This window comes from Microtus ochrogaster, unplaced genomic scaffold (assembly GCF_000317375.1).
Source record: "Microtus ochrogaster isolate Prairie Vole_2 unplaced genomic scaffold, MicOch1.0 UNK54, whole genome shotgun sequence".
Taxonomy (NCBI): Eukaryota; Metazoa; Chordata; class Mammalia; order Rodentia; family Cricetidae; genus Microtus; species Microtus ochrogaster.
The window spans coordinates 178,291-191,463 of NW_004949152.1; the positions used below are offsets into that span (position 1 = coordinate 178,291).

Here is a 13,173-nt window from a genome sequence, read left to right on the forward strand (position 1 = left end):
ATTATAGAAGTCAATGTCACCAGGCCAAACCACTTGGCAGGGACATGACTGCAGTGCACCACGCGTTTGTACTCTATGTGCTACCTTACAGCTCGTGAGCCAGGCAAGGGGCTGTAAATTGAAACACACAAAGACTCTCAGACAGAGAGAGATACGGGTCATCCTTGAAACAGGAATGCCCCAAGAATGCACCCTTTATTATGTCCAGGGGCAGCTTACATAGAAATAGCCATGCCCCAGCCAAACGCACCAGAAACCATTCCCCTGCCATCAGGAACTCCTGAGGGTCTTGTGCTCAGAGCAGCTGTAGGCCCTCAGATCAGGGAAAAACAAGTTGTTTACAAGAAATTCAGGATCTGGGGGTTCACAGCTCCCAACACATGAAAAATAATTTAGGCATCAAAAGGAGAACTGTGTGAAATTTAGCTTCACTTGCACACTTGAGAACCCAGAATTCTTTGACCCACTAGCACAGGGACATTGCAGACTTGTTCTAAACTCCCAGGACAGCAGCTCAGGAGCTGTGAGTTCCTCTAAAATTTCCAGCCTTCTAGGGGTCTCAGGCCAAAGCTGAGGCCGGCCTGAAGGTGCCATTTGTTGAACCCACCTTTAAGGACCTCTAATGTTAGAGAGTTACGGGGAGAGACTTTATGTAAGAAGTTGATGGACCAGTTTGAGATCATCCGTAATCTGATAGTTGGCTCTGGAACCAATTATAAGAGCTTGAACTCAGGCTGAGTGTGGCCTGAGTTGCCATCGGACCCCTGGGAACTCTGTGGAACAGTTAGGGCACCTTTCATCTCACGATTAGACAACAGGACTGCGCATGAATAACTGAGGTCACAAGACCTCGCCATCTGAGAGGGATATGCATACTCTACTGGCAGAGCTTCGAGACCACCTCCCAGGGCCCCAGGGCAGCTGGCCTTCCACTATGTGGCTCTTTGCTCTGGTCCTGGCATCCCTCAACCCCTGCGTGGCTTTTGGTGAGTTGTTCTAATACACAGACCCTGGGGGCGCATTTGAAGCTCCCAGGCCTAGGCTGAGGTAGGTGGAGATGGGTATCAGAGAATGCATGACAGCTTCTGTTCTGCACCAGCGCTCACCAGCTGCTCTTTGACATGGACTCAGAGCATCAAAGCTCAGCAAGCTCTGCCCATCACAGAGATGCAGGAAGGAAAAACACCGTGATACCCCAACTGCAGGTGCCAGGAAGCCCACGAGCAACCCCCCTGCCTCAACATGAGGAGTTAAGGGAGCCCCAAGTTGTCTTACTCCAGCCCTGGTCAGATGTGGAGGTAGAAAACTCAACAGAGTTTTAACAACATCGGACAGAGCAGTGCTCAGAATGCAGGACTTGATAGAGTCTAGCTCAACTCTGTGTCTTTTGACTAGAACTATGCAGTGCCTGGGTCCTGAATCTGGACTATAAAAAAACAATAGTACCTCCCTCCCTGGACTGTAGTGGAGATGAAATAGGTAGTTGTTTCTAGCATGTTTTTAGCATGATGCCTAGGCTAGAAGCACCAAAAAATGGATGGATTTAAATAGGTGATGATTTAGATGGGTTATATTAATAAAAGCTTGAAATATGGTCAAGTCAACATGTTAAGAGCCAATGGCTATAGAAAAGATAATTTGTTCTTCAATTTGCAAGACATATTGGCTTAGCTATATGCTAGGTAAGAGGATGAACAGAGGGTAGCCCTTAGGCACAGGGGCCTGACCTTGTAGGGGAAGGACCATAGACACACCTAGATGGGAGAGGGAACAGGAAGGAGCTACAAGGAATTGGAGGAGGAAGTGAGGCCTTCAGATCACCATGGGAGCTGGGACTTGTAACTAAGGGAAGGTGGAAAGGAGTTACATAAGTGAAAGAGAGGAGTCTTGAGAGACTCAGATGCCAAAATACACATCCTGTCCGGGAAGGAAAAACGGGCTACAAATGCTGCTAAGTGGAGTCCGTGGGAAGGGGAGGGGAGTCCTGGAATATACAGGTGCATGATAGGAAGGATAACAAATCCCTAGCTAAGGGACTAAGGTTTGCTTAGTAGACAAGTAAACAGCAGGGACCTTTCTGGAGTCAAGAATATTTTCCTGAGCCGGGCGGTGGTGGCACACGCCTTTAATCCCAGCACTCGGGAGGCAGAGGCAGGCGGATCTCTGTGAGTTCAAGGCCAGCCTGGTCTACAAGAGCTAGCTCCAGGACAGGCTCCAAAGCTACAGAGAAACCCTGTCTCGAAAAACCAAAAAAAAAAAAAAAAAGAATATTTTCCTGGTAATTCTCAACACAGTCACCTAACCAGGCTGCTGTCTATCCTGTGGGCTCCATTCTTGTGGAGAAAACAATCATTCCCCCAACTCCTGCAGCACCATCCCTGTCTTGGTGCCACTTGGTGCGGCACTATAAAAAACCAGCATGACCCTCTGTCCTGATTGCTACTCTTGATGACAGCCATGGATCGTATGTTGTCCTATACGGCTCCTGGGTGGGACAAATATCTCAGAGCAGCCTTCCCGGAACATGACATGATTCTGTTTTCCCATCCTTCAGTGGCCCCCATTGAATACAGACAATCCATCAACATCTCCACTCAAGTGTGTGGTCAGAACAAAATAGTAATTCAAAATTGGTCTTACCAAAGCATAGTCAATGGCCCAAGAAAATCTTTATAGGAAACCAGGTTCCAAAGTAGTAACAGGTGCCCAATCCAAAACATGAAAACAGTCGCAACTGAGAACACCTACCAAAGTGGTGGCAGAAGGAAGGGAGAAGCAGCATAGAAGTCCAAGGGGAAGTGCAAGGGGGGCTGAAAGAGGCAACATCTGAGCCAAAATCACTAAATGTGGCCTCTGTTAGCTCAGTGATGCTCTTCTGAACATGAAGCGGGTAGAAGCCAGTAGCCAGGGTGGAAGATGAACAATTGGGATGGGAGATATAAAAAGGAGTGCAAAGGTTACAACTCATGTCAGATGGAGGTAAACATACAGAGCATTTGCTGTGTGCCGGATGTGCACTCATTGCTTGGCGTTACTTCCCAGAGAAGCCTTGCTAAGGGGGCTCTAATATCCCCATGCTACTGACGAGGAAACCGAGGGATTAGAAGAATCCTGAATGGTTTTCCTGAAGATGGAATTGGGGTGAGGTTTCCAGAGTTTTCTTCTGGTTTTCTTCCAGCACCAAGAGACTGCTCTATTCCAGATTTGTTTGTTCTCATTCTGCCTTATGTTCGGTTTCAGATCTGCCACAGTGTCTCTGGGCCAGAAAGGAGACAAAATCTAGACGTGCTTTGATGGCCAAGCACTAGCTTTTGATTCAGAAATAAATAGTGCACAATTCGGCCCTGTTGCTGGGGGACCACATGTCCAATGAGTCTTTCTTTTTCAACCCCTCAAATGGCACAAATGTATACTGAAGTTGTGAGTTGTCCTGCAATAAGCATGGGTTCTGCTTTCTGTATTTAAGGCTTTAAAACACAAAGCCTGGCAGATCTAGAGATGCTGTCACTCACAGGGTCCAACGAATCCAGAGCCTGTACCACAGCCATCTCCAGTACCAAGTTCTTGTAACCTACCACTATCTGGCTTAATCACTCAGAACTGAGGTGAGAGCAGCCCACAAGCTCTAAAGAATGGTTCAAACTCCTCTACCGCTGCTTCTCTTCCTCCTCCTGTCTCACAATCTCTCTGCCTCACTCTCTTACTGACACTTGTTCTGTTCAGTGGTAAGGAGCATAAGTAGGAAGTAACAAGGGCCCACCTCGCATTCATCTCACCCAGCATCCAACACCAACATCAGACAGTTCACTGACTGAGCTATCTCCTGACCTCCATGGGATGGATGCTTTCCTGCTTTCAATTCGGGTTTACCCCTCTGACATCCCACTGAACTGGGAAGGATGGCTTTTCTCACCCTAATTTTATATTAGAAACGATTGATGCCTACATAGCTATGGTAGCTTATTCATGGCCACATACCTAAAAGCAAAAAACAAGATATCCCTTTTGGTACATTTTTATTTCCATTCCATGGTCATCAGAGCACCTGTCCTCACCACCCGTGGTGGACACTGTTCATGGCAAAGTCCTGGGGAAGTACGTCAGCTTAGAAGGATTCGCACAGCCTGTGGCCGTCTTCCTGGGAGTTCCCTTTGCCAAGCCCCCTCTTGGATCTCTGAGGTTTGCTCCACCACAGCCCGCCGAGCCCTGGAGCTTTGTGAAGAACGCCACCTCCTACCCTCCTATGTAAGTCACTGGGGAGGGCCTGGGTCTCTTTCAATAGGGTATCTGCCTCAGAGAGCTATAGGAAAGAGTTGAGAAGGCTGTCTGACTGGTTGCACTTTGTTTATGTATTAACATACTGTAAGATCTCAAAGACATTCCACACCTATCAGAGTGCTCTAGAATCTTTGATCAAAATGTATCTGTTGAGCAACTGTTATATTCCAGACATATTCTAGGTTCAGATAATGTATCAGTGAACACAATAAAGATCCCCTACCTTCATAGAGTTTTATTCTAGGAGAGACAGAAACAGAGAGAGACAGAGACAGAGAAAAAGGCACACACACATACATACATACACACATACATACAAACACACACACACACATAGACTAATTGCAAAGCAAGAAAATGGATTGTGTGGTGTTCTATAATGGTTAGCGATTCACTCGTTAGATAAAATTGCTGATAGGAAGACAAGGCACCTATTGTACCTCTCCTGTCTTGAACTTTTTGTGGATGAAGCTGCTAGTGTTGGGGGTGAGATGCTGGGAGTGTTGCAGCTGAGCCCCAAAAGCCTGAAAGCCCAGGCAGCCTCTCAGGTAAGGCGCCTAGCTTTTACACACCCCTTCCCTGTCCTCCCTCTCCCTGTCTTCCTTTATTTTTGGTTGTGAGCCTAGCCTTTAAGGGCTGAGCCATCTCTCCAGCCCCACTGTCTTCCTTTATAGTCAGATGGTTTTCTCAAGGGGTATCCCTTGATCCTTTGGCTTTGTAGTAGCTGCATAGTTATCAGCAAACACCCGTGCTTACAGTATTAATCTGAGAGGACCCTGCCTCTTGACAACGAAGACAACTCACACTTTAAATTTCAACTCTTTCCTGACATTTTGAGTTTTTGATGTCACATTTCTATCTTGCATATTATCACCAAATTCAGTAGATATGACTTTTACTAAATAAAATAGTTTGGTCAGTTTAAAGACAGGTGTGAATACTTAACGTGATGATAGTGCTAACACAGTTGGAACTGTTTCTGTGTCTCCCTCAAGCAAAGGTTACACTCCCTGTTACATGGCTTCTATCTGGGAAACTCTAGCAGTTCATGTGAGGCAGAGCTGGCAGCAATAAGGTCCTTCCCTTTTGTTTGTCCAGGCATATGAGAACTCCTCTGTGTGCTGTTTGCTTTTTCTTACTGTTTGTTTTCATTTACCTTTGATTGTTGAGTTTGTTTATAATATGTCATAGGTGATTTTATTGGGTTTGATTGAACTCATGACCTTTGAATCTTAGCAGCTGCAACTGTCTCTGTTATCCTTTGTGAATAAGTGCCCCTGCTCTTGGTCTTTGTCCATTGTCTCTAACAACCTCTGTGCTTCCTCTTTTGATGCTCCTAATGGGTCTCATGAGTTTTCTTCCTTCATCCGCATTCTTTCACACTGTGGGAGGGTGGTGGTTATAGCTCAGCAGTAAACTGTTTGCTTGGAAAATTCAAAAGCCTTTAGTGCTATAAAAATGACAAAACAGAAGCATGAAAAGGCCAATCTTTAAGCACTGCTCTGCCATCTGCTGCCTTTGTTGTTGGTCCATTTTTCACCTCATTCATTGTAGTTTTCAGCTTCAGTGTCCCCGTTGGATTTTTTTTTTAACATTTAGTCTCAATATCAAATTTCTATCATACAGTAAAAACTGTATCTGCTACAACAAGCAATTAGAAATATTTCTCTATAGACAACTTCTTCCCAAATAAAACCTTTACGATGAACTTATGAATCATGTCTTTATGTTCCCTTGAAGTCTATTTTTCTTCCTTAAAACAAACAGAGAAACACTGTTTGGAGTCAGAGTTCTGAGAGATCTCGCTTCCCTGTCATTGTGGGGACTCTCTCAGGTGCTCTATTTTGTATATTTCTTGAGGTTGTGTTGCTCTGAATGCTCATGGTCACTGTACAATAGCTACACATTGAAGGCCCAAGTGTCTACCAGTCTCTGCAGCTGGTTTCATACCTGAACTCTCCAAGAGTAGGGTGGATGCTGTGTTCCGTAAGCCAATGACAGCTGTATCCATCTCAGCAGTGCAGGGCACGCTGATCCAGGCTTGCTGTAGGTCCCGAGGCTCTCCAGATGAGATAGATGGCAACAGAGCATATATGAGGAAAATTCCAGGACTGCACGACCTTGCTTCCCCAGGGATTCAAGCCTGAAAATACGTCCCAGTGGCCAGGCAAGGCTATCAACCATAACTTCGCTACATGGAGGAGGCAGAGGCCTCTTGCAGTAAGAACAGCTGGAAGTGAGACTAGGCCATCTCAGAACCTGTGTAAGGCAGATGCTGGAGATTCTGACTCATTGGATCTTATGGGTACCCATCCCCCTGCAGTGACCTGTACAGACATGATGGCTATTTCATTACAAAAATAAGGCCTAGAGTTGATGCTAGGTCCCCCTTGGATCTGCTGTGTGACTGTAATGAGTGCCCGTGCTTCTGCACGGTTTCTGTGGGGTTCCAGGATTCTTGCCAGGACTCCCAGATAGCTTCCCATCCACGTCATTGCCTCAAGTCTGGTAATAACAATTCAATTTGTGAGTTTAAACCACCCAGTAGAAAGCCCTTCCTGGGCTTTGTCTGAATCTCAAAGCTCTTTCTCCCCATCTCAGGTGCTCCCAAATTACAGGGGTGGGACCAGTGCTCTCTGATGTCTTCGCCAACCAACTAGAAGATGTTACTCTTGAGTATTCTGAAGACTGCCTTTACTTAAATATTTACTCCCCTGCTGACTTGACCAGCAAAAGCAAGCTGCCGGTAAGCAATGGAAGTCGGCACCCTGGGGCTTCAGCATCCCGGATTTTCTAAGGCAGTTTAGAGGGGGTGAAGGATGCTTGAAGTACAGGTATTGTTAGCCAGACCTCTGACTTCCCTTGACTGCAGGAAAATTATTCAGGTACTTCAGTTTTCCCCAGTGATACTAGGCATACGTGGGAGACTGCAGTGTATCCGTAAGTATCTCCCAATTTGTCTGTGTTTTCTCACGTTAAGGTTAGGAAAGCAATGATGGTTGTCTTCATTTCTGTTTAAGATTCTGATCCCTGGGGAATTAAGACATAATTTCCATTAAAGTCAGAAGTGGAAAGGATCCACAACCCAGCACTCACCTAGTCCCAATTTTATATAAAGAGCAACTAAAACAAAGATGAAGGGAAGCTATAAATTAGGGTTAATGGACCAAGAACTTGGGTCCCCAGACCTTCAAGCCACATCCTTTAACATGGACTTGGAAATCAAACAAGTGCGTGACCTTCCAAGTACACCAAGATCCGTCTGTGAAAACTCTCATGGTCCCATGACGAAGGTGTGTGGGATGCAGACTGGAGCAATCCCCCCAGCTTTCCCCTTTGCCAAACATCTGGGATGTCACTTTAATCTGTTTCTCTCCTTAGTTGCCTTTGGCAAGGACCACTGACCCAGTGAGTCAGCATTTTCATATAAACAAAGGCCCAGAGATGGGACAGGCTACTAGTTACAAGGCACAGGACAGAGGTCTTCTTGGAGAAAGTGACCTTTCGGGCCAAAGACTTCATAGTAGCTTCTTCCTTTTGTCACAGCCCACCAGCCTCTGCCCTCAGCCTTCCCTCTGCGATGACCATTCCTCAGTCCTTCCCTCGAGGTGGTAGGGGCCCAGGAGGAGGAGAAATGGGCTGTGGGAGTCTAAAGGCAGGACATGTTCCAACTATGGGCACGGGTCCCAGAGAACAGAGTCAGGATTAATCCTGGGTGTGCCTTTGAGAAGATGAGAGACCTGGGCTATTTCTAACTTTTTTGACCTCTGTTTCTTCTCATGGGCACCATTCCATGTGAGCATGCAGTGTTGACATTCAAGCCATGCTTCAGTCCTGGATACACAAGGAGTCAAAGCATCTGCCCTTTGCCCTCGTAGCCCCAACAGCTACCTCATTGAACTGCAGCTGTGAGCTACAAGAGCCAGGGCTTGAATCAAGTCTTGCCTCCACCTCTCATGAGCTGTGGAACTTCAAGCAGGTTGTCTGCCTGTTACATGGATAGGGTATTTTAAAGTACCCTGAACAGTAACTAGTTCACAGTTTGTGGGTTCTTTTATATTTTATTAGCAATGTTATAGAATTTTATTCTTTCAGTTCTTCCTTGAAATGTGACATTAGGAGCCATTAATCAGAAATTGTACCTACCCCCTTTTCTCATGATCTTTAATTCATACGGCAGCACCAGATGGGCAATGGCCTTTCAGATAAAGTCAATATCTAAAGACTTCTTGCAAAGGTAAATGGGTTTAGGAGATGAGAAGGTCTGAGGAAGGCTAAGGAGAGACACCTCAGGAAGGGGCACCACTGGGGACATATGTGCTTCTTGAGATACTTCTTCAGTCACAGGGAAAGTTAGCTCACCAGTAAACTGAGGTGCAGTCAGAATGCAAGCTCTGTCCTTTGCTATGTCCAGGTGTGAGATGGGTGGTATCCTGGGGAGAAATGACATCCTTGGCTTTTGCTGTTCCCATAACAACATTCTTGTTTGGAAGAACCAGTAAATTACATGGTCCTTGAGACTGGAGAGAAGGGTTACACAATGAATAACTAGGCTACATTGAATGGAATTGTGGTCTGGGACCTGGCTGAGAGAGTTGGGAAGGAGAGGCTTGTTGTAGCCATGATAGACACTCGTGGTCTTGGATAATGGCTTCCTTAGTCATAAGCAAGAATTAGTTAGCTCATCAAATGTTGTTACTTCTCTACTTCTTATAACCTGAATGGTTTTTTGATGCCTGTCCAGGTGATGGTGTGGATCCACGGAGGCGGTTTACTGTCTGGTGGGGCATCAACTTTTGATGGGCTGGCCCTGTCTACCCATGAAAAAGTGGTGGTGGTAGCCATTCAATACCGCCTGGGCATCTGGGGATTCCTCAGGTAAGATATTGGACCTTTTTCCCATTACATGAACACCAATCAGGACAGTAGGACCCATGCCTGGTCATTCATCTGCATTCCTTAAAGCGTTTGTGTTTCTTGAGGTTGGACTCTGTCCTGTCTTCTCCTTCCTCACCACACTTTTTGCCTTTGCTCTGGGTTTTTGTGCATACTGTTACCTCTGCCTGGACGGCCTGTTCTAAACTCACCCATCTTCCAAAGCCAACTCTTATTTAGTTCCAAATCACGTATCTCCTTTCACCTGTGCGGCCAAGCACACAGCATTGCCTACAGCAGTCTCTAAGAAGTTCAGTGTTGCAAGTCTCCTCCTAGGACGGGAGGCACAAAGGTAAGAGTGTCTGGGGTGGATGGAAGCCGTCAGAGGATCTGACCCAGGGAGCAGTGTGCCCTGGAGGGTGGTAGAGGACACACCGCTCACTTCCTCCTTAGCGGCTGGCACATGCAGGAGTCCAGGCTAGAGTCTCCATCAACTGTGAGATCAGGACCAGGTTTCCTGCTCTAGGATCCTTTTCTGCATATTCCATGCAATCCTGAGATGGTTGCTAAGTAGTCTAGCTGAACCTCAGCCACCGCTGAGGAGACTGAGGAGCTGGAAGATGGTTCTGGTCTGCCTCTCCGCTGGTTGTTCTAGGCTTCTGCCTCAGGAACGAAGACATCATCCCTTAAGGTACCAGGTCTCTTTCCCTAGGTTCTGTTTCTCTACTTTCTGTTTCATTCAGCCTGCCACAAGTCATCCCTCCACCTTCTCTCTCCCTTTCTCCCCTCCACCCATGCCTGGCAGGCTGTGTGTATTGAAGACACCAATGTCCCCTACTCTCCCCAGTACAACTTTCTGAACCCTCAGCAGCAGCCAAGTGAGCACCTGTGCTTCTGAGCTTTTGAGCTGCTTCTTTCTTCTGACCTTGGCTGCCTTCCACCTCCTTGGCCACCCTCCACCTCCCTGCTGCCTTCCACCTCCTTGGCCGCCCTCCACCTCCCTGGCCTTCTTCCACCTATTTAGCGACCCTCCACCTCCCTGGCCACCTTCCACCTCCCTGGTTGCTCGTGTTCAGTCCTTTTTTGTTCCTTCTCTCCCCATCCTCAGGCCTCTGGATGCCTCCCTTTCCCTGTCCAGTAATTCCCAGAATTCCCCACTATGGTGGTTGGAATGAGAAATGGCTCTCATAGGATCATACATTTAAATGCTTGGTCCCCAGTTAGTGGAACTTTTTTGGGGAGGATTAGGAGGTGTGGTCTAGTTGAAGGAGATGTGTCACTGGGGGTGATCTTTAAGGTTTTAAAAGCCCATGAATCAATCTCTCTCTCTCTCTCTCTCTCTCCCTCCCTCTCCGTGTGTGTGTGTGTGTGTGTGTGTGTGTGTGTGTGTTCTGCTTGTTAATATGGTATAAGTTACTGCTTCAGTGCCATGACTATCTGCCTGCTGTCCTGCTTCCCACTATGATAGCAACTGGTCCTCTGAAACTGTAAGCAAGCCCCCATATTTTTCTTTTATAAGTTGCCTTGATCATAACATCTCTCCACAGAAACAGAACAGTAACCAAGATACCCGATACCCACCTCTCCTTTGAAGCCAAGATAGCATCTTTAACTATGTCCTCCTGTTTCTCTGGATGTCTAACCAAGACTGCCTTACTTCACAGAGCCAGTGTGAGCCCTTGACAACTCAGAGACCACAACATTTAGCTTCCTTTTACATAAGGCCCCTGTGAAGCTCTATTCAGTTTTATACTTTTGATTGTTCATAATAAAGTCCAGACTCAGTTTTATTTCATATCCTATAGCTCCATGGCCAGTAAAACTTCCTAGCTCTACCCTCTAAATATGTTCATAGCTCAGAGCCAGGCGGTGGTGGCATACGCCTTTAATTCCAGCACTCGAGAGGCAGAGGCACTAGGATCTCTGTGAGTTCAAGGCCAACCTGGTCTACAAGAGATAGCTCTAGGAGAGGCTCCAAAGCTACAGAGAAATCCTGTCTGGAAAAACACGCAAATAAACAAACAAACATTCATAGCTCAGGTATTCATTGATTCCTAACTTCGACCAAAATCAAAGCCCTGCATCTCTAGCCTAAGTTACTGCAGTAACCATTTAGTTTCCTCTCTGCTTCTTTCACACAGTGGTTACTCCACATTGGACCAAAGTGCTTGTATAAAACACACATTCACAGAGGACTCCCACCGTCCTAACGAGTGTGTTTATAGTTCTTATGGCTGGAGATTCTGCCAGCTGGGAGTAAAACCTTGAGACAGCTTTGGGTAGGAAGTTCAAGAAGAGGTCTTGAGTTCTTTTCTGAAATTCATCATGTCTAGGAAGGTCTCTGTGTCTATGATGGATGGCCCCAAAGCCTTTTTCCAGCTAACCTATTATCAACCTCCTGCTCATCTCTTTAGCGAGTGATTTCTTGGGTCTATCCCTAACTGCTTTCTCTCTGATCCTTCTCTAACCACAGGATCATTTCCAACATATTTCTAGTCTGTTTCCCCTTGACCTTCAGCGTCACTGAAAATCTCACTACCATCAGCCAATAATGCCCACACTGTGTCCTGAAGGCTTTGCTATTTAGAAATTGTTTCCACCATGTCAAGTCCTCCATCATTCTTACATAAAGCTTTAGGGCATGCGCATGGCTTTCCCCTCTTCTCTGCAAAGATGCGCAGAGTGTTCTTTTTCAGAGTTCATACCTGAGTCCTCTATAGCACTCCACATCCCACACTTCAGGCTGACCAGCCTGCTCCTGCGAACCCTTTAGACTCTTCCCAAAGTCGCTTTCACGTTTCCCGGTACAGTGGCATCAGCAGACCAGCTCTTTGGTACCAAATGTCTGCATCAAGCTGCTTTCCACAGGTATAACAAATACCTGAAGCTTACTCTTTTGTAAAATCTGGGGTTGGGTTGCAAAGATGGCTCAGTGATTAAGAGTGAGTACTGATCTTGCAGAGGACCCAAGTTCAATTCTTAGCCCTCACACTGGGAAGCTGACAGCTGCCTGTGACTCTAGCTCCAGGGAAATCACATGCTTCTGACTTCTTACAGACACTAGCATCCTCACAAGCGCAGACATGCATGTGTGCACACACACGAATACATACACACACAATTAAGAATAAAATAAATGCAAATTTTTAAATGAGGTTTATTTATCACACAGCTTCAAAGGTTAAAAGTTCAAGCAGCCTGGTATCAGCTGTGACAAAGACATCTGGGCAGTGTCATATTAGGGCAGCGGGTATTGTGGCAAAGGGGTTATCAGGAAATCAGAGAGCAAGTAGGTGCAGGCGTGGTCGTCTATAACCTTTTCATAAGAACTAACTAGAATGCTGCCAGAACTAAGTTCATCCAAGTGCCCTCAATAGACCAGTCACCTAACAATGGACTCTCCCTCTTAAAGGCTGGACCACCTCCCAATACTGCCACACGGAAGACCAAACCTTTAGCATACAAAACATCAAGGGATGATCCTCCCGTAGCCATGGCTCTTGACCCATCATAGCCCAGCTACGGCATCTCTGACTCCTAACTCTCACCCTTCTCCTCCAGCACAGGAGATGAACACAGCAGAGGGAACTGGGGTCACTTCGACCAAGTAGCTGCCCTACAGTGGGTCCAGGACAACATTGCTAACTTCGGGGGGGACCCAGGCTCTGTGACCCTCTTTGGCGAGTCAGCAGGAGGAGAGAGTGTCTCTGTCCTTGTAAGTATTCCTGGCACCAAGCCTCATGTCCAGGGTTGATGTGGGTGCTGATGGGTCCCCTTGAAGACCATTCAATCCAGCCACAGGCACTTTGGCCAGCAAGACCTGCATTGAGACTGACCCTAACTCCTGGCTCAGAAGCAGTCAGTGTAGAAATAAATACCAGGAGCTCCCAAGAAGCTCAGAGCTCAGTTTTGTGTCCTGAAGCCAAAAGAACGTCCAGCTGAGCCTGTGACCATGGTGTTCCAGCTGAGCCTGTGACCATGGTGTTCCAGCAGAGCCTGTGACCATGGTGTTCCAGCTGA

At 46.7% G+C, this 13,173-nt stretch overlaps 1 protein-coding gene across 1 annotated transcript in view; it reads left to right on the forward strand.

The window, feature by feature from the left end:
- The first annotated feature begins 934 nt into the window (after positions 1–934).
- Positions 935–13,173, forward strand: part of LOC101985786 (liver carboxylesterase 1-like) — a 28,679-nt gene continuing 16,440 nt past the window's right edge. Inside the window, exons 1-5 of the mRNA XM_005369589.1 lie at positions 935–986; positions 4,041–4,245; positions 6,880–7,024; positions 9,023–9,156; positions 12,715–12,868. Coding sequence (XP_005369646.1) covers positions 935–986; positions 4,041–4,245; positions 6,880–7,024; positions 9,023–9,156; positions 12,715–12,868 — 690 coding nt within the window. The remainder of the gene's footprint in view (positions 987–4,040; positions 4,246–6,879; positions 7,025–9,022; positions 9,157–12,714; positions 12,869–13,173) is intronic.